Consider the following 26,375-nt stretch of genomic DNA (forward strand, 5'->3'; position numbering starts at 1 on the left):
TCTTGCAACGAATTTTATTCAAGTTTATAAAAATAATTGGATTTCGATGAAGAATTTTATTACTTATACAAAAGATAATTGAAATTTTGACGAAAATTCAATTTTTTTTTAGTATTTTTAACTGAAATTCTTCTATCAATCTAGTATTTATGAAAAATATGTAAAATAATGTAAAAATTATTCATTAAATAATTTCTAAGTAATAATTTTTATGATAGGTTTTGTATTAAAATTCGTGGTAATTTCATAGTTTACGAAGCAAACAAAAAAAAAAACATCAAAATTCAAAGTTTTCTCATGAATTTTAAAAATTCAATTTTTTCCAGTACTTTTAATTAAAATCTTTAACTTTTCCCTGAATTTCCTGACCTGTGGCAACCCTGTTCAATTATTTGCGAAAAATTGCATCAAAATATTTTTAAAAACTAATTATTACAATTATTTTATAATAATTTTTAAAGAAAAAAAAAAATTTTTAAGTTAATTTAATTAAAAGATCTTTGAATAATGTAAATAACAATTTATAAAAATTTACTTTTTGGACAATTATTCAAATTTTTGAGAAATCAAGGTCTTGTTTATAAAAATAAAATTCTTCAAAAATTTGATTATTTTTATTTATATTTTTCAAGAATTCAATTATTTTGAATTGAAAAACTATTATCTTTCAAAAACTATTTAAAAATAACTTAGGAAAAAACTACATAGAGAGTTACAATTACTATAAAAAATGGAGTTTTTTTTTTATTGAAATAATTGAATTCTTGAAGAACTTTTGGAAAATTGTAATTTTTAGAAATTATTAAAATTCATAAATTTTACTCATTTTTCGTAAACATTCATATATTTTATTCCTGTAAAAAAGAATTTTGTCAGGGAAAATAATTTTAATGTCAGTAAATTGTCAGGGAAATTAATAAACTGAAACTTGTGACCACCCTGCGGTAATATAATCGAGACTATAATTGAAATATTGTAAATTAAGAATATAAAAAAATTAAGTATCATTGAACTTTCGTGCGGTCAAGATCACTCACACGTATTTAGAAAGAAATTCACTATTTTATCTCAACAAAATTATATTTATTTATCGTGCGAATTTATTCGCACTTTATTATCAAATTGATACTAAAGTGCGGATCAAATTGATGCCAAGAATCTGGATCAATTTTTTATTTGATCCACATTTTTGGTATCAAATTCGTTGCCCTTTGATACTTTTAAGTTAACAGTCCCCATTTAATTTTTATTTTAGTATTTAAAGAATTTTAGTTTGAAGTAGTTAAGAATTTAGTTTAAAAACATTTTTTTTGTAAAGTATTTAACAGCTTAGTATTCATGAGTCTTTTTTTAATGAAATTGTCGAGGAACCGCTTACGTCACCCGATGACGTCATCCCCACGTTTATTATTCCGATGTTTATATAGTTGTGCATGAGTGGAAACAAATAAAAGATATCCATATGTATAATGAATATTTATGAAACTATCTGTATATTAATATTTGAGTATACATATAATAAAAAAAATAATAAAAACCAACTTGTCTAGAATTTATTAAATTATTTCTTTTGATATTGATCTTTATATTTCCCTTCATAAAAAAGACATATGTATAATTTCGATTTTCTATTGTCACGTGGTGCTTAAGATTCTATTGGATGGATTCGAGGACCACGTGATTAACGATGGAACCATGGAACCTTGGTAAGAAAGTTAAGAAGGTAAGAAGTTTTGTAATGTCGGTAAAAATGGTAGACAATATTACCATCGGTTTTGATGAAATTTTAAGGAATGTATATCGTGGTGGCAACGTGGTGGTGAGGCTATTTTCATTGAAGAAAATTTGAACAGCAAGAAATAAAAGATTATAAATATTTAGAGTTTACAGTTGAGTTTAGAAGATTCAACTTGAATTCGTCTTATGCGCAGCAATACCGCTAAGAAGACCTTCCTACCAATAGCAACGCATTTTACTCCCTCCCCACTACTGCAGTCAAACCCAAAAGTAGAATAAAACTTTCCTAAAAATTTATTAAAGATTTACTTGCAAACTTCGGAGTATTTAATTAAGTATTGAAGTCAAGAGTTAAAACTCAGAGTGATCGTTGACTTCAATACTTAATTAATTTGACAACCGAGTGATAGAATCAATTTTATTATTATTCGGAGTATTTACTTGCAAATTTTAGTGAAAATTGGGTAAAGATTTAAATGAATTTAAATTGAAGTGGGACTTTTAAATATTTACACAATAGTCACTAAACTTTGCAAGTAAACACTTCGAAGTTCGCAAGTAAATCTTTAATAAATTTTCACCGAAAGAGATAAATATTTATCGTTAAAGAAAAAAAGAAAAACAGTTAAACTAAATATAACTTACCAAAAGTATAAATCCGCAATGGATGATCACATCCATAAAAATCATTTCTTTCCAGATGATTATCTCACATATTTCAAGCAAAGGAAACCAGTTGATGACTATATATGACGTTGACGGGAAATTTATGGTACACAAGATCACTATTTTCTTTCACACGATCACTTTTTTTTTTAGATAAACTTTCGACAAATCGAATTATAATCAATTTATCACCATAATCACAAAAGACTACCTGCACGTGCAGGAGCAACAAGAGTAAGAGAGAAAGTGCATTACATTTGAATTCACTGTCTCTCTTACTCTTGCAGGTCACCATGACAACCTGCAGGAAAAACCGTGGAATTTAAAAAATCCTAAAGCAAAAAAAACTAAAATTGTTTTAATCACAATTTTCAAAGAAGCAGTGGGTGAAAAAGCAGTAAAGAAGGTTTTGGAATCAAAAACCATTTTTAGCGGCACTAAAATAAAAGGAAGGGTTCAGTAGTACAAAAAATTGGTTTTTCCTAAAATTGATAATCTGCCTACCAAGGAAACAATATTCGATATAAACGAAATTTGAACCATTATGAACGTCACAGTTGGTCACAGTTTTAGAATAAATGTTCTAATCAAATTGTGACGTCATAATGGTTCAAATGTCCTTAAGAACTTAAGATGTTAAAGTCGATGCGATTTCTTTATAGAATCTCTGTTATTACTTCCACGAAATATTCTTTCTTTTTTTTTTAAATTCTAAGTAATTTACGAAAATCACTTTTATGCGGGGTCTGAAAGTAAATGCGATTTTTCTTTTGAAGCTCTTTATAAAAATCGCATTTACCTTGTCATTCCTTTAAGAACTTTAATATTTCTTAAAGGGGTAATAGGTTGATTAACCAACTTTGGATTTTCTATAAAAGTAATAAATTTTCAATATTCATAAATGTTAATTCTAGGCATGCGGATGAACTTAGAATCTAACCTTCTGCTTAGATCCACAGTATGCTGCTGGTACTTTTCCATAGGCAAAAAACGACCTTTTTCTCTGTTTTTCAAATTATTTCCTGAGAATGGACTGAAAAATAAAAATACATCAATAAATTAGATTTCCTTCTTATACTTTTTATTGTTTTATAAATTTTTATAAATGCTCATTTAATCTGCAGGCTTTCAGTAAGCTTGCTGCAGGTAGCAACATGACTTTATAACAGCATAACATGCCGACTGTAAACTTACTGCAAACTTACAGGTTAATTGGGTGTGACTAAATTTTTAAAAAATGTGACTCAATAAAATTCTTTAATTTCAATCAATAATAATTTAATAGAAATAAAGAAACAAAAGGTTTAATATTAATTATACAATTTAAAAAAATATGTAGTTAGAAGATAACATTTTGCAAAGCTTATGATTACACTGTTAAAAATCTGACTCCAACTTTACACCAAAAAGATTGAAATTTTAATTTTGCAAAGTATGAATGCTTGCATTTCATTGCTTTAAAGTTTTACGTGAATCCAATCAAATCCAATCAAATTTGGTACGGATGAGTATATATTGTGCAAAGTACAATAAGAAAAATACAAAAAAAAAGTATAGAATATCTTTGGTATCATTTATAAAATTATAAGAAATATTTAAATGTTCTATATTCAGATCTTAATCTGTTTTCTAATCTACCAATCGGAAGCATTATCGGTGTTAATTTAAAAATATTGATCATTACTGAATTACAATGTTTAACATTCTCTATTGAAATATATGGAAAATAAATGATTTTATGATTATACATTGTACCTCATAAGAAATCGTACGATTGTCATATTTGTATTATCTTCGATTGTATGTACATAAAGCATTGCTTAAAAAGTACATTAACTACACTGACAAAGTTTCATTTGTTTCAAAACGAAATTACGAAAACTTATCTCTTGAGGTCGATGTGTTCAATTAAATTCTCATTTAAATTAATAATACTCGCTGCAATGATCTCATTTACAGGTGTATTTAAATAAAAGTTTCATTCCTAAACAATCAGTAGTGAATCTTAGACCACCAGAGAATCACTAACTTCATTTTTCAAATTCTGTAAGTATTTAATATTGTTTTCGATTTTATTTCCTTTTAAAAATCAAAATTTGATTTTCTTACTACTTGATTTCAAATGTATTCTTGTAATTAAACAGTGCTTTTCTTTCAAGATTAAATAAAAATACCGAAATCATGAGCGGAAGGGCAAACTCATTATTCTCGAAAGAAAAGGAAGTGACAGTTGACTTCATTCGACACGAAACTGGATACTTTATGAATGTTGAAGAAAAACCTACTACTGGTGAGTTAAACAACTAAATTTTTTGTAAAAATCAATAAGCACTCATGTAAAGATATATACACTAGCTAAAAATTCAGTTAATCAAGAATTGTATTAATAAAAATTTTGTACATTACAGAGGGATCACAAGCAAATTCTCCAAGCAAGGATCAAAAGAAAGGACATACTTGTCAAAAACAACAGATTGTAGTTCCTGAAGTTCCAAAATGTGAAGCACCAAAAGCAGCGCCTAAATGTGAATCACCAAAACCAGCACCTAAATGTGAGGCACCAAAACCAGCACCTAAATGTGAGGCACCAAAGCCAGCTCCTAAATGTGAGGCACCAAAGCCAGCGCCTAAATGTGAGGCACCAAAACCAGCACCTAAACAAGAACCCCAACCAGCTCCTAAATGTGAAGCACCAAAGCCAGCACCTCAAGAACCAATTTGCTGCCAAAAACAGGAGATTGTTGTTCCTGAAGTTCCTAAGTGCGAGCCTAAACAAGCACCTCAACCAGCTCCTAAATGTGAAGCCAAACCAGCGCCGAAATGTGAAGCACCTCAACCAGCACCTAAATGTGAAGCACCAAAACAAGAACCCCAACCAGCTCCTAAATGTGAAGCACCAAAGCCAGCACCTCAAGAACCAATTTGCTGCCAAAAACAGGAGATTGTTGTTCCTGAAGTTCCCAAGTGCGAACCTAAGCCAGCTCCTAAATGTGAGGCACCAAAACCAGCGCCTAAATGTGAAGCACCAAAGCCAGCGCCTAAATGTGAGGCACCAAAACCAGCACCTAAACAAGAACCCCAACCAGCTCCTAAATGTGAAGCACCAAAGCCAGCACCTCAAGAACCAATTTGCTGCCAAAAACAAGAGATTGTTGTTCCTGAAGTGCCAAAATGTGAAGCACCAAAACAAGAGCCACAACCCGCTCCAAAATGTGAAGCACCAAAACCAGCACCACAAGAACCAATTTGCTGCCAAAAGCAAGAAATTGTTGTACCTGAAGTTCCCAAGTGCGAACCTAAGCCAGCTCCAAAATGTGAAGCACCAAAACAAGAACCACAACCAGCTCCTAAATGTGAGGCACCAAAACCAGAGCCTAAATGTGAAGCACCAAAACCAGCACCCCAAGAGCCAATTTGCTGCCAAAAGCAAGAAATTGTTGTACCTGAAGTTCCCAAGTGTGAACCTAAGCCAGCTCCTAAATGCGAAGCACCAAAACAAGAACCACAACCAGCTCCTAAATGTGAAGCACCAAAGCCAGCACCCCAAGAACCAATTTGCTGCCAAAAACAAGAGATTGTTGTACCTGAAGTTCCCAAGTGCGAACCTAAGCCAGCTCCTAAATGTGAAGCTAAACCAGCGCCAAAATGTGAAGCACCAAAACCAGCACCTAAATGCGAAGCACCAAAACCAGAGCCTCAACAACCAACTTGCTGCCTAAAGCAAGAGACTGTAATGCCTAAATGTTATGTTAAGCCAGAACCTAAGCAGGAGCATAAATGTAAATCCGCAGCAGAGCCAAAGACGGAATCTCCGATTGAAAACAACGATAACAAGGAAAAAACCGAAGAAGAAGCTAAACCAAGTACCACCGAAAATGCCAATGAATCAGATGGACTAATTGCTGGTATTTTAAATTCAGCAAGAGGTGTTTATGAGGAAATTATCGAAGACGTGAGAGATGTTCTAAATGCTTCAGGATCAGATGATGAAAAGGAAACTGAAAAGGAGAAACCAGAAAAAAAGAAGAAGGAGGAAAAGAAGGAGACTAAAAAGGAGAAACCAGAAGAAAAGAAGGAGGAAAAGAAGGAGACTAAAAAGGAAAAAGCAGAAGAAAAGAAGGAGACTGAAAAGGAGAAAGAACAAGAAAAAAAGGACGAAAAGAAAGAAACTGAAACTAAGGAATCAAAAGACAGTTTCTTCAAGGGAGTAATGAAAGTTGTCAAACATGCATACGGAGAAGTAACTGACGATGCAAAAATGATAATTGAAGACATTAAATTCGACTTGGGTTTGGAAAAGGAAGATGACAAAAAGTCCACATCAGACAAAGTTGAGGGCAAGAAAGTAGATTCAGAAGAAGCAGTTATTCCGAAAGCTTCATCTCCAGCCTCTTCAAAATCATCTCCCTCGAAATCAAAGAAACATTAAAATGGTAAATAAATTCTGTTATTAAATTTCTAACTTATCACAACAAAAAAAAATTTGTATTCCTTTTAGGATTTTTATTAATATTAATTAATATAAATAATATTAGTAATATATTTATATCTTCTACTAATAATTATCCATTTCTACAATCAGTCAATTTTTCTTTTTCAGCTGTGAAGAAAACATCAAACAAAAATCAAGGAGAAACTTTCAAAGTAACCCAAATTGCAAAATGCTGTTAAATTTCTACTGAAATAACAAAAGATGATTAGAATCAGGAATAAAATTTAATTCTAAATTATGGAAACATTTTATAAATATTGTACTAATTACTTCTTAAATAAAGAACTTCTTGATTAAATGGCATTTTTTGCAGCAAAATTATTGAATTGCAGAAAAATTTCTATTTCCTTCTCCTTCTAGTTCACTGATTCTACTTTTAAAGATTATGATTCTATTAATTATATTTAAATTCTTTTGTTCTATTTTAACAGGGACATTAAAATAAGATTTAAAAAGTATTTATTTCAAATTAATATAATCGTGATAATATTTAGATCATAACAACACCTATTAAAATTAACAAAGAACAGTTTCGAAACAAGTATTGTTATGAAGAAATTATTAAATTACGGTCAAAATACTTATTGTATTAAAATAAATTTCTCAAGTGATAAGAATATAAAAAGTCAACGTGTAATCAATAATTCCTTTAGAGGATTTTACGTCACAAAAAATGTAAAATTGCCTCTGGCAAAGCGTTATACTCTCATTAAAAACATCATTAACACCTAAGGAAAAAAAATCACTTAGGCAAAAAAATAATACCGAGAAAAATATAAAACACCAACAAATTTGGTATAAAAATAAAAATCCAAGTGAAAATACAATCACTTGTATTTTTATTTTTAAGACCAATTTTTTTTTATTTTTTAGACCAAAAAACTATATTTTTGAGATGTAGTTTCAGAGAATATATCAAAGTGTCAAAAACGCGATTCCCGACTTTTGGAAAAAAATTAAAAATTGCGAAGTGTTTTAAAGAAGTTTGATTTGACATTCACTGAATGATTTATAATATAAAAAACCAATTTGATTTTTAATACATTTTTTATTTCGTTTAATAAATTTCGAATATTTCAAGAAAAATTTACTACAGGTGATTACAATGAAATTTGAATTATTATTATGCAAGTCAACAAAAAGTGCTTCCTCTCTCTTAATTTAACAAAATTCGATAATGTATTAATGTTCAAACTATGATAATTGCATTTGATACGAATATACGAGACATGTTTTTGAAAAGATTAAAAATTGAAAAACTTTTTAACACCTAATTTTTGTTTCACGAATAGTTATAATGTTATATGATCAACAAGATGAGAAAAAAGTAAGTTTCGTTAATACTATTAAATTTACAATAATCTCGAATTGAATTTAAATTTACAAATAAATTTAATTTATTTGTAAAAATAAAAATTAAAATACATTTCGAAATAATTCAAGCAACAAAATATATTAAAGGTATATAAAAATTTCATCATTACTGCGACGCTAATAAATTACTAGAGTAATCAATTTAAAAAGTGTATTGTTAAAAAAATTTATTTCGTCTTTCGAAAAAACAAATACTGTCGTTAATATTGTCAGAGATATTACTTTTCTTTTCTCCTCACTGTTTTACTATAATTTAAAAAAAAATTCCTTTCCGGAGCAAAATTATTTTCTTTTTATACTCTATAAACTTCCTCTATTGCCAAGAGTTTAAAATTATAATAACACAATTACATCCCTAAAATTGAGCTAGTAAAAATTTCCTCAACAAAAAATATAAACTAACTGTTATTAACAAAAAAATCTAATGTCTAATTTTACAAAGAAGAAAATTAAAGTCAAGTGACTCAATTTTACAGTGGCTAATTTTTAATATCTAAATCTATGGGCACGTATTTTTAACGTGTCTTTCAGAAAATGAATACATTAAAAAAAAACGAATTTATAGACATTTGTTTACCTACAATATTTACGGTTACAATATGCTCCCTCAGCACAATAATGATTTCAGTTTAAATGCAATATAGCAATATTTTTTTTAAACAATAATTGTACAATTCTAAATAAACTGAAATCAAATGCTTGTTTTTTTTTTTTTTTTGAGAACACAGTATGGACCGAGAAAACGTGACGATTTATTTATAGATACAAGAAGATAAATAAGCGTTGAATGTAAAGGAATATACTTCAATCCCTCATTTGCACCAGCAAACGACAATAGTACTTTATCGACTTTTTAAATCCTATCAACTGTTGTGACTGTGGGTCATCAGATCTGAAAAAAAAGAAAAAAGTATTTTTAATAATTATTTATTTATAATAGAACACAAGATAATAATAATTTCCTACAAATAGAAAGTTAAGAGTTGAAAAAACTTACATTATCGGGATTCTCTTCATCATCGTCGCTAATTTCATCACCAAACTCAATATCTTCGTCAAAGCCATCTTCCACGAAGGTGACTGTGTCGTTGATACGTACTGCAAGAAAAAAATTATCATTTAGAAAAAAGAATACAGAATAAAATTGTAAACAAAATTATAAACAAAATTATACCAAAATTGTAAACAAAATTATAAACAAAAATTATATTGCAGGCTTCGTACTCGATAATAAATTTTAAGAAAGTAGCAAAAAATAGCTTAAAGACAGAAAAAAAGTAATAAAAAAGTAACTATCGAAAAATAAAACTTGACAACTCAATTTTTCTTTTATAATAATTAATACATTCAAAAATAGAATAATTTTTTTGAAAATATTTAAATAAGACTTATTTATTTTCTCTACAGGAATTAAAATATTTCAAATGATTTCAATGTAACGCATTTTTTAAATTTAACTATTTCTACAAATTACAAAAGTAATTCTTTCAAAATTAAATCATTTTTCAATTCATTTTTCTTAAAATTTATAAATAAAATTATTCAAAACTTTAATCATTTTAATTTACTCAATTTTAAATCAATTCTTATTAGAAAGTTCTACGGAAATGAAATTATTTAAATAATAAATAATTTCTCTGAATAATTGAATATTTCATAAATTTGAATTCTCATAAAGAACTTTATCAACAATTTTTAAAATAATAGAATCTTCACGAAGAATTGCATTAAAAATTTTTGATAATAAATAATAATTAAATTCATTCAAGAAATGTAATTAAAAATTAATTAAAAATAATTATTACACTCTAATAAACAAATTATAGCAAAATTTTTTTTAAATAATTGAATTTTTTCGAAGAATTTTACTCAAATTTTTAAGAATAGTCTTTGCATTTTTCGCGGAATTAATTTTATATAAAAAATAATTGAAATCCTGAGATGAGTTTTATTATTTATGAAAAAAATTGAATTTGTGTCAGCGAATTTTAATAAAGTTTTTAAAATAATTGCATTCTTGAGAAGGACTTTAAAAAAATGTTTTCAAAGTCATGATTATTTTCAAAAAATTGTATGAAAATTGGATTTTAAATAATTGAATTTCTTTGGAAATTATATATTATTTATGAAAATAATTGAATTCATTCGAAAAATTGTATTAAATTTTTTTTTAATAATTTAATTATTTTGGAAAATCTTTGAAAATAATTGAATTTTGGAGAAAAATTTTATTATTTATAAAAATAATTGAAAATAATTGAATTCTTGCAAAGAACTTTATTAATTATTTTTTTATAAATAATTAACGTCTTGCGAACATTTTTTATAAAATTCTTTACAAATAATTAATTTTCTTCGAAAAATTTTATGAAAATTAAGTTTTAAATAATTGAATTCCTTTGAAAATTATATTACCTACGAATATAATTGAATTTTTGCAAAAAAATTAATATAAAATTTTTGTTTAAGTAATTGAATTCTTTTGCAGAATTTTAATAAAAGTTATTATAAAATTTTTGAGAATAATTGCATTTTTTGAAGTTCAACTATTAACTAACAAAGCTTTAATCATTTTTTTATTCGTTTCTTATTTTAGAAAGTTCTACCAGAATTCAATTTTTTTAAATAATAAATAATTTCTCTGAATAATTGAATATTTCTTAAATTTGAATTATTATAAAGAATTTTATCAACATTTTATCAAATAATTAAATTTCTACGAAGAATTGAATTCAAATTTTTGATAATAATTAAATTTATTCAAGAAATGTAATTTAAAATGAATTGAAAATAATTATTACACTCTAAGAAATAAATTAAATCAAATTTTTTTTAATAATTGAATTTTTCGAAGAAATTTATTCAAATTTTTAAGAATTGAATTTTTAGCGGAATTCATTTAAAATTATATTAAAAATAATTGAAATCCTGCGATGAGTTTTATTATTTATGAAAATTATGTAATTTTTGTCAGCAAACTTGAATAAAGTTTTTAAAATAATTGCATTCTTGAGAAAATTTTTAAAAAAATTTTGTAAAAAAATGATTTTTTTCAAAAAATTTAATAAAAATTGTGTTTTAAATAATTGAATTCTTTCAAAAAATTTTATTCTTTCAAAGAATTTTATTAAAATTTTTAAGAATAGTTGGATTTTTTGCGAAATTTATTTGAAATTGTATTAAAAATAATTGAAATCCTGCGATGAGTTTTAATATTTACAAAAATAATTGAATTCTTGCAACGATTATTATTAAAATTTTAAAAAAGAATTGAATTCCTGAGAAGAATTTTATTATTTATAAAAATAATTGAATTCTTGCGAAGAATTTTTTAAAAATCTATTTGAATAATTGATTTTTTTCAAAAAATATTTTTAAAAAAATATTTTAAATAATTGAATTCCTATGAAATAATTGAATAATTGAATTCCTATGAATCAGGAAAAATGTGTGAAAATAATTGAATCGTTTTAAAGAATTGTATTAAAATTTTTTGAATTTTCTCCAAGTAATGAATAAATTAAAAATAATAGTAATAAATGAAGTAAAAAATCAGTAATAAATTAATAAATAGACAGGAAGTATTTTCTTACCAGTTTCAGGGAATTCGCCATATGTTTTAAGATTACGAGCTTCGTCTGCTGTGTATTTGAGAATAACATCTGCTTTCGCATTTTGATAATCACGCAGACCAATCAAAATAATATCACCTTGATTGATCCACACTTTTTTCCGAAGTTTCCCCCGAATATGACAGAGACGTTTTGTTCCGTCAAAGCACATTGCCTCAAGTCGACCATTACCCAACATTTTCGTTACTTGAGCGTATTCTGAAATAATTTCAATTCTCAAATTAGACAAATTTTCTATTTGACGCAAAATTTTAAAAATTTCAATTTTTGAATACACATTCAAACTTTATTTTTACTCTCACCTCCTCAACAATAATCGGAACATCAAACACTCGGAAATTTTCTTCAAAAATCTTCTTTTTTCAACATTCGAGCTTTCTCAGACATTTTAAATTAATATTCGCTCACACTTTGTTTTCAACACTATAAATAATTGCCGATTTCCAACGAGAAATAAAAAAAAAAAATTCTAAATTGAAAAAAAAACAATTTAGAACAAAATGGAAAAAATAGTAAAAAAACCCGTTTTTTTTTATTAAAATCCAAATGGCAAAAATATTCCGATATAATTTCGGGGTTGCCACAAAAATTAAATTTTGTTTTCGTGACTTTTCCCAGATTAAATTTTCTCAAAGACAAAATTTAATCATTAATATTTTTCCTATAAAATTAAGATTTTCAAAAATTTTAAATTCAAATCCTTTTGAAATTTAACAAAATTATTTTCATTATTTCAATTCAATTATTATTTTCTATAATTTTTAACTAAAATTCTTCTTTAAATCAAATATTTTTAATTATTTCTGAAAAAGTTCGTTGAGAATTTTCAAATCCATTTGTTACAATTCAATTTTACCGAAAAGGAGAATTTTTCGGAAATGAATTAAATATATATTAAGAAAATAAAAACTCCAAATAATTTAAAAAAAAATTCAATTAATCTTTTTCAAAAAAATTAATTCTACCGAATTGTCAGGTAAAAGTATAAAAAATTCCAATTTTCAAAGATTTTAATTCGAAACATTTTCAAAATTCAATTATTTCGAAAAATTCACGCTTTAATGCTTTTAATATTCAATAATTATCTAAAATTTTAAATAAAATTCATTTTTAAATAAATTTCTATTAGAAAATTTTAGGAGAATTCAATTATTTAAAGACAAAAATAAATTTATTAAATAATTTTGAATGCTTCTTAAAATTTAATTTTTATAAAGAACATTATTAAAAATTTTTTAAATAATTGAATTCTTTTGTCGAAATTAAATAAAATTTTGAAGAATAATTACAATTTTCGAGGAATACGATTAAAATTGTATTAAAAATAATTGAAATTTTGCAAATAATTTTATTAAAATTTTTGAAAATAATTGATTTTCGGAGAAAAATTTTTTTATTTATTAAGATAATTGAAATTCTGTTGAGAATTTAAATGAATTTTTGAATATAATTGAATTTCTGCGAAGAGATTTGTAAGTAATTGAATTTCTGTGCAATTTTTATTATTTATTGAAAATAATTAAATGTTTGCGTAGAATTCTATTTAATTTTTTTTAAATAATTGAATTCTTTTGGAAAATCTTTGAAAATAATTGAAATTTTGCAAAGAATTTGTATTAAAATTTTTGAAAATAATTGAATTTCGGAGAAAAATTTTATCAGTTATAACGATAATTGAAATTCTGTCGAGAATTTAAACAAATTTTTGAGTATAATTGAATTTCTGCAAAGAGATTTGTAAATAATTGAATTTCTGTGCAATTTTTATTATTTATTGAAAATAATTAAATGTTTGCGTAGAATTCTATTTAATTTTTTTTTTTAATAATTGAATTCTTTTGGAAAATCTTTGAAAATAATTGAAATTTTGCAAAGAATTTGTATTAAAACTTTTTAAAATAATTGAATTTCGGAGAAAAATTTTATCATTTATAAAGATAATTGAATTTTTGAGAAGAAATTTCATATTTATAAAGATAATTGAAATTTTGACGAGAATATTAAAATTTTTTTTAAAAATAATTGAATTTTAGAGAAGAAATTTATTATTTCTAAAAATAATTGAAATTTTGACGAGAATATTAAAATTTTTTTTAAAATAATTGAATTTTAAAGAAGAAATTTCATATTTATAAAGATAATTGAAATTTTGACGAGAATATTAAAATTTTTTTAAAAATAATTGAATTTCTGCGAAGAATTTTATTAAGTATTTTTAAAAATAATTTTTTCATGGCCTTATCTGAATTTCAGACAAAAACGGATAAACTTGAACTTGAAAACACAAAATAACAGCTTTCCAAACCAATTTCGCAATCGAATGAATTTATAAATGGCGATAATTTTAGATTAACAGAATAAAAAAAAAACTTTTACTTATTTTCTAGCAAATTCATTAAATTGCACTATAAATTAACCTCAATTCGCACTGAGTTGGCAAATGCAATTTTCCAACAAACATAAATAATCACTTTTCAATTCACTAACATGTAAATAAAAAATAAAAATTCACAACTTCACATGATTTTTCACGCCATTCGCTCAAGAGTGAAAAATTTGTTTTTATTAAATATAAAATAAATTTTTAATATCGAAAAAAACACTCACCCTGTCCGTCCTCTTTGAAGACCAATTCTCTCTTCTCAGTTTCGTTCTCATTTTTACCTCTTCTCCTATTCTTACCTCCCTTTCCTAAAAATTGACAAAGAAAATTTCAATTTTTATTTCTCCACAAAGCACAAAATTTGTGAGAAAAATATAAGAAAACATCGCGTCATGTTCATGATGTTTGACATTGACAGGTTAGTTTCTCCGACTAACCACATTTTTCACAAATTTCCCCAATTCACCGACAATTCCAATTGAATTTAACTTCTTAACACATGCAAATGACAATAATTTCACTGAAAATCGAAACACTTACCCTTATTCTTCGGCATAATGTGCAATTAAACGATAAAACTGTCTCTATAAATGGAAACTCTTTCCACGAGATAAAACGAAAGAACTATTCCACCTGAAAATGTTCGACCCGTTCGACGATGCACGCGGAGGAGAAATGCACTAAACAAAAACAACTAAATAAACTTTATTCACCAGATAAACTCTTTCACTTTATATCACAATTAATCATTAAATAGAAAAAACTGTTTTCACTATAATTTTAAACAACGAAAATTGTTTAGTTCGGAAAGAAAATAGCAAATGAATGCGCACAATTAGTGCTGCATTTGACTTGCGCAGTTCCTATTGATCATCATGCGCAACACACGGCGGGAAATTCAAATCGCTTAAGACAATTTTTAACAAATTGTTTAAAACGTTTAAAATAAAATTCTATTTTTATTTTTCTTCAAAAATAGTAAAAATATCGTTTTCGTAATTGTAAATTTTAATAAATAAAATTAGTTTCAAATAGAATAATTACTTTTAACCAAAAATTTATAACAAATATTTTAATATTGTTAATTTACAATTGTTAATTTAAATATAAAAAAATTATTTATTTTAAAAATAATTTTTTAACTTCAAATTTTCCAAAAAAAAAAACAAAAATTTGTTTACAAATTTAAATTATTGATATTTTGAATGAGGTCAAGTATAGCAGACGAAATTCAATATCAAGTTGTTACAAAATGAACTCGTCCAAAATGATAGAATTTTGCATTGAAAATGGAGTTATATTTAAATAAACAAAAATGGTGTTACTCTAAAAAAAATTGATTCGAACCAAAAGACAAGTGTTTTCCATCACGAATAATGCTATTTTCCAATTCGTTGCTTATGGAAATATTTGAAAAAAGGGAATTTCTCTCTGTTTGAAGGTTAGAGGCATTTTATTCTCTATAGGTCATTAGCTTCCGTAAAAAGAATGTAAATAGAAATCATATGATCTCTGGCCAAGGACTCAAAATCAAGTATATCTAAATTTACATTTGTCATACAACTTCTCCCTACTGATAATTTACACTAATCACAAATTGTGTTTTTGTCTAATTATGTCACAATAGGTCAAAATAATTATTTATTGACCCAGAATGTCCGATACAACAGAAGGATTTATCAGTGGGGGTTTTGTGTTTTACAATAATTTCGATTCTGCAAATTTAGCAAAAGTTATACAAGTTGATGTCAATGCAGCAAACGACAATGGTAATTTTTTGCTTTTGATTCTTTGATTTCATCTCTTTTTAGTAGTTAATTAGAAATAGGAACTTTATGCTTGAGATAAATGGCTAAATTTTAAAAATTATTGTCTAGTGCTAAAATTCACATTAAAAAGTTTTTTTTTGAATTATTGCACTTTGCGAAAGCATTAAAAAGCATAATTTTTGGTTGTAAAGCAGCATACATGATGTATAATTCAAATTTTATAATTATTGTTAGAGCACGCAAATGCAGTATGATTTGTTAAGTCGAGGTACAATTTTGTATTTATCTTTAAATATTTTATTTTTAAAAAAATAGTCAATTCCGTAAGCATTAGTAAATAAAAAATTACAATTAGCTTCTAAAAAATTAAACCAACAAACTTAATGATAGAAGGTGCATTTTTGTAATATTAGGGATACTGCAACAGTAAGCAAAAATAAAGTTTCTAATTGTAAATTCATTTTTAAAACTAAAGTACATTTTTTCTAAACATTGAATGAAAAACCAAATTTTGCAAATGTAAACTTCGCACTCGATAATTAATTATAAACAGCAGCAAAAAGGAGCTTTCAAATAATTGAATTTTGCAAAGAATTTTATTAAAATGCCTCCAAACAATTAAATTATTTCAAAAAAGTTTAATTAAAATTATAATTAAAATAATTGATTTTTTTCGAACAATTTTATTAAAATATTTGAAAATAATTGAATTCCTGTGAAAAATTCTAATATTTTTGTAAATAATTGAATTTTTACAAAGAATTTTAAAAAAAACAGTATCTATTTAAATAATTTATTAAAAATAATTAAATTTTTTGAACAATTCCTGCAAAATTGTATTAAAAATAATTCAAATCCTTCAATGAATTTTATTATTTATGGAAATCATTGAATAGTTGCTAAGAATTTTATTAAAATTTTCAAAAATAATTGAATTCTTGGGAAGAATTTCATTATATTCTAATAGAATAATTGAATTATTTCAAAAAAAAATTTAATTTAAATTGTATTTAAAATAATTTATTTATTTCGAATAATTTTATTAAAATAATATTTGAAAATAATTGAATTCCTGTGAAAAATTCTAAAATTTTTGTGAATTTTTTTTAAGAAAAACCGAATTTCTTAAAATTTAACATTTTTTATTCTTTTTTATGGTATTTAGCTTCATAATTTTTGGACTCTTCAAAAACACTTTACTTATTTAATAGTCTCCACCCTTTGGTAAAAAATCTAAAATTATCGAAAATTATCAAAAATTCAAAAATCCGATTTTCTTAAAATTCAACATTTTTTCCTCTCTTTTATGGGATTTAGCTTCAATATTTTTGTGCTCTTGGAAAATACTTTACTTATTAAATTGTCTCGACTCTTTGGTAAAAAATCTAAAATTATAAAAAAATTCGAAAAAATTCAAAAATCCGATTTTCTTAAAATTTAACATTTTCTCTTCTCTTTTATGGGATTTAGCTTCATTATTTTTGTGCTTTTGGAAAATACTTTACTTATTAAATTGTCTCGACTCTTTGGTAAAAAATCTAAAATTATCAAAAATTCGAAAAAATTCAAAAATCCGAATTTCTTAAAATTCAACATTTTTTCCTCTCTTTTATGGGATTTAGCTTTATTATTTTTGTGCTCTTGGAAAGTACTTTAGTTTTTTAATAGTCTCCACTCTTTGGTAAAAAATCTAAAATTATCGAAAATTATCAAAAATTCAAAAATCCGAATTTCTTAAAATTCAACATTTTTTCTTCTTTTTTATGGCATTTGGCTTCATTATTTTTGTGCTTTTGGAAAATACTTTACTTATTAAATAGTCTCGACTCTTTGGTAAAAAATCTAAAATTATCTAAAATTATCAAAAATTCAAAAATTCGAATTTCTTAAAATTCAACATTTTTTCTTCTTTTTCATGGGATTTAGCTTCATTATTTTTGTGCTCTTGAAAAATACTTTACTTTTTTAAAAGTCTCGACTCTTTGGTAAAAAATCTAAAATTATCAAAAATTCGAAAAAATTCAAAAATCCGAATTTCTTAAAATTCAACATTTTTTCTTCTATTTTATGGCATTTGGCTTCATTATTTTTGTGCTCTTGGAAAATACTTTACTTTTTTAATAGACTCGACTCTTTGGTAAAAAATCTAAAATTATCGAAAATTATCAAAAATTCAAAAATCCGAATTTCTTAAAATTCAACATTTTTTCTTCTTTTTTATGGCATTTGGCTTCATTATTTTTGTGCTTTTGGAAAATACTTTACTTATTAAATAGTCTCGACTCTTTGGTAAAAAATCTAAAATTATCTAAAATTATCAAAAATTCGAATTTCTTAAAATTCAACATTTTTTCTTCTTTTTCATGGGATTTAGCTTCATTATTTTTGTGCTGTTGAAAAATACTTTACTTTTTTAAAAGTCTCGACTCTTTGGTAAAAAATCTAAAATTATCAAAAATTCGAAAAAATTCAAAAATCCGAATTTCTTAAAATTCAACATTTTTTCTTCTATTTTATGGCATTTGGCTTCATTATTTTTGTGCTCTTGGAAAATACTTTACTTTTTTAATAGACTCGACTCTTTGGTAAAAAATCTAAAATTATCGAAAATTATCAAAAATTCAAAAATCCGAATTTCTTAAAATTCAACATTTTTTCTTCTTTTTTATGGCATTTGGCTTCATTATTTTTGTGCTTTTGGAAAATACTTTACTTATTAAATAGTCTCGACTCTTTGGTAAAAAATCTAAAATTATCTAAAATTATCAAAAATTCGAATTTCTTAAAATTCAACATTTTTTCTTCTTTTTCATGGGATTTAGCTTCATTATTTTTGTGCTCTTGAAAAATACTTTACTTTTTTAAAAGTCTCGACTCTTTGGTAAAAAATCTAAAATTATCAAAAATTCGAAAAAATTCAAAAATCCGAATTTCTTAAAATTCAACATTTTTTCTTCTATTTTATGGCATTTGGCTTCATTATTTTTGTGCTCTTGGAAAATACTTTACTTTTTTAATAGACTCGACTCTTTGGTAAAAAATCTAAAATTATCGAAAATTATCAAAAATTCAAAAATCCGAATTTCTTAAAATTCAACATTTTTTCCTCTCTTTTATGGGATGTAGCTTCATTATTTTTGTGCTCTTCAAAAACACTTTGTTTACTTTATAATCTCTAAGCTTTGGTAAAAAATTTAAATTTATTAAAAATTATCAAAAATTTAAAAAACCGAATTTCTTAAAATTCAACATTTTTTCCTCTCTTTTATGGGATTTAGCTTCATTATTTTTGGGCTCTTCAAAAACACTTTAATTATTTAATAGTCTCCGCTAGAGCTGTGCAAAATTCGAATCGAACCGAATTTTTGTTCGGTTTTGGGGCGCCGAAATGACATTCGAACTAGGCAAAAAAATTCGAACAGTTCGGTTCGAATTATTTTGCACAGCTCTAAAAATAGTAGTAAATAGTAGTTTTTAGTAGATAAGTGCAAAGCCTGCAAATGCAGGCTATGCATAAAAAAAGCATAAAGTTCCTGCCTCTAGTAATAATTCATTTAGTGCGACACGCAGACAACAATTAACTATAAGTTGCAAAAAATTTAGTTACAACTGACAAGAAGTTGATTGATTGCAGGAGAAAATGAAAATGACACTAAATCGGCTAAAAACGGACATGTCGAGGAAAATCTCGACTACGAATTCAATTTATGGACAAAGCACGATTGTCATGGAACAGAATATGAAAATAGTAACCGAACCTGGTTCTATTTTGGTGTCAAGGCTCCTAAATCAGGAGCACTTGTTCGACTTAATGTCATTAATCTCAATAAGCAGGTAAAAATGTTTAGCCAAGGCATGTGCCCTGTCTACAAAGTTCTGCCAGGACATCCTCAATGGGAACGGATTCGAGATAAGCCGATCTATGCGGTAAATATACTTCTAAAATTTGTACCATTCTCCACAACTAATTAGCTTTACTTTCTTGTCGATTAGTATAAAGAGAAATAGCAAACAGCAAAAAGAAATAAAATTCCACTATCCTTATTGCAGTTGGACGAAAAAAGTAACGAATTCACTCTATCGTTCACCTACCGAACTCCAGATAATCTCAAAGCCATAACATACTTCGCCTTTACGTATCCCTTCACGTATAACGATTTACAAACGCAATTGAAAAAAATACAGTCAAGATTGGCCAGAAGGACCATTAATTCCGTGGACGATATTTACTATCACAGGGAATGTGTCATCAAATCGTTAGAGGGCCGTAGACTTGAATTATTAACCATAAGTTCGTATCAAAACATATCAATGGAGAGAGAGGACAGTCTGATGAATTTATTCCCGGAAAATAACGAGTTGAGACCATTCAAATTCAAGAACAAAAAGGTTAATTTAAAGCAACGAGATATTCTCTATATATTTCCTATTTACTATTTATTTATCTTTATTATTTATGAAGAAAAGGTCTACAATTCTATACAAAAAAAAATACTGCGTCTGTACTGCAAAAATCAAACTCTAAAGTGTTTTTAATTCATCAATTCAGGTCATTTTTATAAGTGCCCGAGTACATCCCGGCGAAACGCCTTCGAGTTTCGTCCTAAACGGTCTTCTGAATCTTCTACTCAATCGAGAGGATCCAATAGCAATAACTTTACGTCGACTCTACGTGTTCAAACTAATTCCAATGCTAAATCCCGATGGAGTTGCAAAAGGTCACTACCGAATGGACACCAAGGGGGTTAATCTAAACCGAGTGTACTTGAATCCTTCTGAAAGTGATCATCCAACTATATTTGCTGCCAGAACGTTAATTAGGTTCGCTGATTTTTCATTTCTTTAATCAAACTCGAAAGAAATGTTTCAGTGATTATACACTGAATAGTGAATTACTATATTATAGTTAATAGTTGCTATCAGTTAATTATTTATTAATTGTGAAAGAAGTTAATTATTTAATTTAATGTCATTTAGGTATTATCATAATTTCTACAAGCTGCCAGAAGAGACTGATATTAAAATCGAAAAATCTCACGTAAGTTTGGAAGAGAATCGCGATAGCAACTTAATAATTCCGGAAAGTGTAACTAACGTAGTTAGAGATACAACTAATCATCTACTCGAACAAGTAACTAATTCATCCATTTTCTAATCTCTTTTTTCACAACAAATATCCAAACTCTAATGAAACACAAATCTACAGGTCACATTGATGTCCCTGGAAGAGAAAAGCAAAAGTGATCTGACTTACGACAAATGCCATAAAGCTAAGGAAAACATTCTACGAGGTAAGTACCAAAGAATCATTTTTTAAAAGTACGTAAGTACCTTTAAAAAAAGGTAAGTACCATTTTGAAATGAATTCTAAAATCTTACTAACTCCATTTTCAGTAAAATCCAAAGATGTAGAAGAAAGACGAAGACCAGAGACAGCAGACAATAAAAGAAAATTAGCAAAACAGCCTAAAGAAACAGAAGAATCTGGTATATTTCTTTATGTCGATTTACATGGTCATGCTTCTAAAAAGGGAATCTTCATGTATGGAAATTATTTCGATGATTCTGACGAATCAATCACTTGTTTACTGCTACCAAAATTAATGTCCCTCAATAATCCAAATTTTCATTTTACTTCATGCAATTTCGCCGAAAGAAATATGTATCTAATGTAAGTTAAAAGAACAAAAACCATTTAACATTTTGCCCTCAAATTCTATTCTTAATTTACAAATGATGAGCTAATTGAAAATCAGAAACTAATTGTCTGGAATTTTGCAGAGACAAAAGGGATGGAATGTCAAGAGAAGGATCGGGTCGAGTGGCAGTTTATAAATTAACGGGTTTGATTCGAAGTTACACTCTCGAGTGTAATTACAATTCGGGTCGATTAATTAATGCATTGCCACCGCGAGTGCGCGATAACATGAGCAAAATTCAAACGCCAATTTACGTTCCTCCAAAGTATACTCCAGCGGTTTATGAAGAAGTAAGGAATTATCAAATTCGGAAAATCGTAATTCGACTTATAAATTAAAGAGGATCATCTATGATGATCATAGATGATCCTCTTTAATTTATAAGTCGAATTACGATTTTTAATAAATGCCTCCATTTGACAATCAATTCGAAATTTTTATCGTTCCATGAATTTTCAGGTGGGAGCAGCGTTAGGACCCTCAATTTTGGATCTAACTGGCAGCAATCCCAATAGTCGTTTATCAAACAGTCAATATCATTCGCTGAGGGGTTTAAAGTCCTATTTAAAATTAACATACGCCAACAATTGTACCGCCCCATTGCACAAGCCACTTCACAAGGTAAATTTCAATAAAAATAATGAACATGAAGTCATGAATTCGGACATTACACAGTGCGCTGTTTGTTGACTGAAAAATGCTTAAAATACTGCCTAAAAAAAATGCAATACGCTTTTGCTTGAAAACACCACGAGTGAAATACGCAAATGTTTTAATAGAAAAAAAAATACTTTCCTAAAAAACAAAACTTTGCGTTTCATTCATCTCTAAACATGGAGATTAAAACTAGTTACTATACTGGCTACTAGTTAAAATATACTTAAAATCACTAGTTAACTAACTAGTCTAAACAATCACAAATACGTTGATTAAAGACAAAAAAAAAAAAATAAATGTGAGAGAGAGATTTCGCCTGACAATAATTGCCTTCTCGACACGAAAATAATGGCAATGAATTCTGTCTTACGTACTTGCCTTAAAAAAAAATGTATCAATAAAAAAATAATATTTGTAGATCTTAAGGAAACTCATCGACAGTATTTCCAGTGCAGTTTTAACTTTCATGTGCAATGTGCCTTTTGCAAAATTTCAGACTTGATTTTTATATATATAAATTTGTATATAGCTTTTTATTAACAAGACTCGACTATAGCTAATTAATTAAATTAATTTCTCAATCGAGCAATTGGATCGTTTGAAATTAATTATTCATTACTACACAGATTCGTTTCATAGCACATGATACTTCCAAAAAAATATTTTTGAACTGACAAAAAAAAAAAAAGACTTTGTGACAGTAACTTTTCTTTTTTACTGGTGATTGAATATGTAAATAATTATTTTTAATTTAATTCCATAATTTTAAAACTTCCACTTTTAGTCTATCTTTTTTTTCGATCTAACTTTTAGGGAATATTCAGCCACCGCTTTTACTGCTCCTTAATTTTATAGTAATCGATTATACTTTTATTATTCCAGAAGAAATATATTTTTTATAAATTTAATTTTGTACGTTTTTTACAAAGAAAAAAAATTTCTTTTACATTTTTTAATGTACTGATAGTTTTTTGCTTAAAAATTCTCAAAGTTTTTCTACACATCTATCAATTTCATCTTCATTCACATTCATTACTAAATGTTTTTCAGAAAAAAAACTACAAGTTAAAAATTGTCAAGATGTAAAAAGATAATTTTTAACTATAATTTACTTTTTCAATTTACTTTTTCGGAGAAAAATAAATTTCTACCATTTTCAGTGAGAAATTCTTTTCATTTATAATGAACAGAACATTATCACTGGTTAATTAAATATTAAAGTTAGAAAAAAAGAAATGTGTATTAAATATCTTAAATCATTGTTGTCTAATTAATTCACTTATTTTAAATTGAAAATAGAATCTAAATATTTAATAAGTCTCGACTTTAATTTTAGACAACATTAAGTATGAAAAAGTAATTATGATCATTAAACTCAGACTATTGATTTGCAAAAAAAAAAAGTATTCAATTTATCATGGTTGTGAAGAAGAGTAATTGAAATTTGATGTGTCTAATAATGTCTTTCTCTAGCGAAAGGTACTTGGTAATTTAAGCGATCGATCAGTGAAATCATTGGATGAAGGTGATGAGATCATCTATAGGAATTGTCGTCGTGAAAATTGAAGTTTGATATATTAAACTTTTAATGGTTAGTAAGAAAAGGAAAACTCAATTTTTTCGAATCATTAACTGTACCGAATATTTTAAATGTTTAAATTATTGTTATAAATAAATAGCTGTAAATTTCTAATCAAATTACGAATTTATATCGTTAATCTAAATATAACTAATGGATATTAACAATAATTGATAATAAAAATTTTAAACAAAATAATATACCTATAGAAAAATATTTAAAATTTAAAACACAATGTACACAGCCAGTTAATAACGTGTTCAATAATATTGTTAATAAATTAAAATTCTTTTTCACAAAAATATATTTATTTGCTTTGCTTTTATTTTCTTCCTGCATTTCCCGGTTGATATTTTCTCTGCACTTTTTCAAATTAAGAACTATGAACTAAATTACTCAAATCCGGTATATCCTTTCAAAACCCATTCCTAAAAAATAAATCTATAAAGTCAATTTTCAGATTTCTATTTTTAAAGTAAGTACTCTTTTTTTTAAATTGCTAACACATTTAATCTCTCTCTCTCATGAAAATGTATTCTGTTTTTTTTTCTCTAGAAACGAAATTTTAGCGATCGATCGATCATTCTAAAACTATATACTTCTATAACTGTAAATGATGTATAAAATGTCATCCTATGAAAAGTTTACAAGTTCCTTTGATCCACAGGAGAACAGTGGAAGTGTCAGTAGTAAACAGGAGAATAAACCAGAGGAGGAAATTGAAATGACAGTAGTTGTGAGTTCAACATCAATTGAGAATTCAACAAAAACTGAAATTAATCTCATAAAAAAACCTTGTATCGTTCGAAGAACAACATCACTATACACCGCAATAAAGAAAATAAAAACCAACAAAAAGCCCCGACAGATTATAAATCGTAAATTGGTAAAAGCACCAAATTCATCAAATTTAAAATCAACTATTCAAAGTACGTCCCTAATTTCAAAAATCCACAACAAAAATCAATTGAAAAAGAAAAAATTCCAAAAGACTCTCGACTATCGTATGGAGACAAACAATTGTCTCGATGATAATAAATGCACCCTAATGGTACAAGCCAAGAAACGTCGGTCAGTTATCAAAAATAAAATAACAACAATACAAAAGCAAAACGCAAATATGGAAATAACGACAATTGTTAAGCAAGGCACAAAAAGATTAAAAGTCTCAGGACCGAAAATAATAAAAACTCGTCCTGAAATTGGCGAATCAGCGTCAGATGAAACTTTCCCTGATCAAAAAATCATTAAAGCAACATCTACAAGATCAATTTGCGTCAATAAGCAAAAATCGAATGCAACTTATGTGAAGGGGAAGAAGCAATTTTTGAAAGTTGAACAAAAGTCAAAGAAGTCTTCCAATAAAATGAAGATGAAAAATCGCAAGAAAACTGAAAACTGCGAATCTATCGTTAATCAAATTTCTAGTGATAATACTAATTAAATTTCTAGAATTTTTATTTCCTTTCATTTGTGACCATGACAAAAAAAAACTTAAATAATTCGGAAGGAAATTTACACTATTAAAATATAACTTAAATAATCATTAAATTCTTCAAAATATTATGTCACAGATGAATTTTATAATTTTTTTTAGGACGCATGAATATTGAATAAAATTTTTTAGTTTGAAATATAAAAATAGAGGAGGTGAGTCTGTACGAATGGGTGGAAGCATCGGAACGATAGACAGAGTCAAAAAAAAATTAATTTTATAATAGAAGCAACAAAGAAATTTAGTAGAACTTGTTGAACACAATTAACAAGGTTTACGGATGGAGTTTAAGATTTAAACACTTTTCGATATTATTCATGATCTAGTATGAAAATAGTTGGTTTTTGTATAGAACCATCTTCTGTTTAATTAACAGAACTCTCACGCGTCCTCTATTCTTATATCTCTGTGGAAAAAATATACAAAGCAATATTAAATGTCTGATAATGATCATCATACTAAGTAAAATTTTTACTAAATAAAAATTGTTTGATTTGACAGAAACTTCTGTCTAATATTCAAAATAATAATTTTCTCCTATATTCATGCTTCCTTTTTCGTTTTGGTGTATTTTAGAAAAATTTACATATATAGCATTTTGGCAAGCTTATATAAAACAATTGCGAATAGAAGAAAATGTTTAAAATCATCTACTATTGTTTCAAAGATATTTATTACGATAGATTATTTATTAACATAATAACTGCGAATTATTTATGTTATTAATTTATATTTTAACAAAAAATGTCTTTCATTTCAATTAGTTACGAAGTATTGTTAAATTTTGTGAAAGTGATATTTGTAATAATTTACTATTGTTTTTGATAAAACCTATATGTATATATTATATTATTGTGTTCAGTGTATCAAATAATTCTGACTTGATCTATTA

At 26.3% G+C, this 26,375-nt stretch overlaps 3 protein-coding genes and 1 long non-coding RNA gene across 8 annotated transcripts in view; 2 read left to right on the forward strand and 2 right to left on the reverse strand.

Moving 5' to 3' along the window:
- Positions 1-2,621: 2,621 nt before the first annotated feature.
- The window catches only part of LOC122500539, a 34,633-nt gene continuing 10,879 nt past the window's right edge, over positions 2,622-26,375 (reverse strand). For both annotated transcript variants that reach the window (XR_006301488.1, XR_006301489.1), the window contains exon 3: positions 2,622-3,436. This is a non-coding gene — a long non-coding RNA (uncharacterized LOC122500539). The remainder of the gene's footprint in view (positions 3,437-26,375) is intronic.
- Positions 4,346-7,198, forward strand: LOC122500536 (pollen-specific leucine-rich repeat extensin-like protein 1). The gene is made up of 4 exons (XM_043609505.1): positions 4,346-4,449; positions 4,563-4,693; positions 4,812-6,836; positions 7,004-7,198. The coding sequence occupies exons 2-3, from the start codon at positions 4,585-4,587 to the stop codon at positions 6,830-6,832; spliced, it is 2,130 nt and encodes a 709-aa protein (XP_043465440.1). The 5' UTR covers positions 4,346-4,449; positions 4,563-4,584; the 3' UTR covers positions 6,833-6,836; positions 7,004-7,198.
- On the reverse strand, positions 8,422-14,982 carry LOC122500537 (eukaryotic translation initiation factor 1A, X-chromosomal). Its single transcript, XM_043609506.1, has 5 exons — positions 14,825-14,982; positions 14,509-14,592; positions 11,863-12,099; positions 9,267-9,367; positions 8,422-9,161 (listed from the first exon to the last, which is right to left on the reverse strand). The coding sequence occupies exons 1-5, from the start codon at positions 14,838-14,840 to the stop codon at positions 9,156-9,158; spliced, it is 444 nt and encodes a 147-aa protein (XP_043465441.1). The 5' UTR covers positions 14,841-14,982; the 3' UTR covers positions 8,422-9,155.
- LOC122500535 (cytosolic carboxypeptidase-like protein 5) lies at positions 15,528-26,217 on the forward strand. Of its 4 annotated transcripts, none has more exons than XM_043609503.1 (11): positions 15,528-15,818; positions 15,912-16,053; positions 19,688-19,980; positions 20,104-20,442; positions 20,603-20,874; positions 21,031-21,184; positions 21,260-21,344; positions 21,448-21,724; positions 21,835-22,042; positions 22,212-22,373; positions 24,656-26,217. In XM_043609503.1, the coding sequence occupies exons 2-11, from the start codon at positions 15,939-15,941 to the stop codon at positions 25,430-25,432; spliced, it is 2,682 nt and encodes an 893-aa protein (XP_043465438.1). In that variant the 5' UTR covers positions 15,528-15,818; positions 15,912-15,938; the 3' UTR covers positions 25,433-26,217. The 4 variants fall into 4 exon arrangements, with proteins under 4 accessions (XP_043465438.1, XP_043465437.1, XP_043465436.1 ...); XM_043609502.1 differs by having other exon boundaries at positions 15,528-15,725; XM_043609501.1 differs by having other exon boundaries at positions 15,528-16,053.

The sequence above is a fragment of the Leptopilina heterotoma genome, unplaced genomic scaffold, assembly GCF_015476425.1.
Source record: "Leptopilina heterotoma isolate Lh14 unplaced genomic scaffold, ASM1547642v1 Lhet_188, whole genome shotgun sequence".
In the NCBI taxonomy this organism is placed as follows: Eukaryota; Metazoa; Arthropoda; class Insecta; order Hymenoptera; family Figitidae; genus Leptopilina; species Leptopilina heterotoma.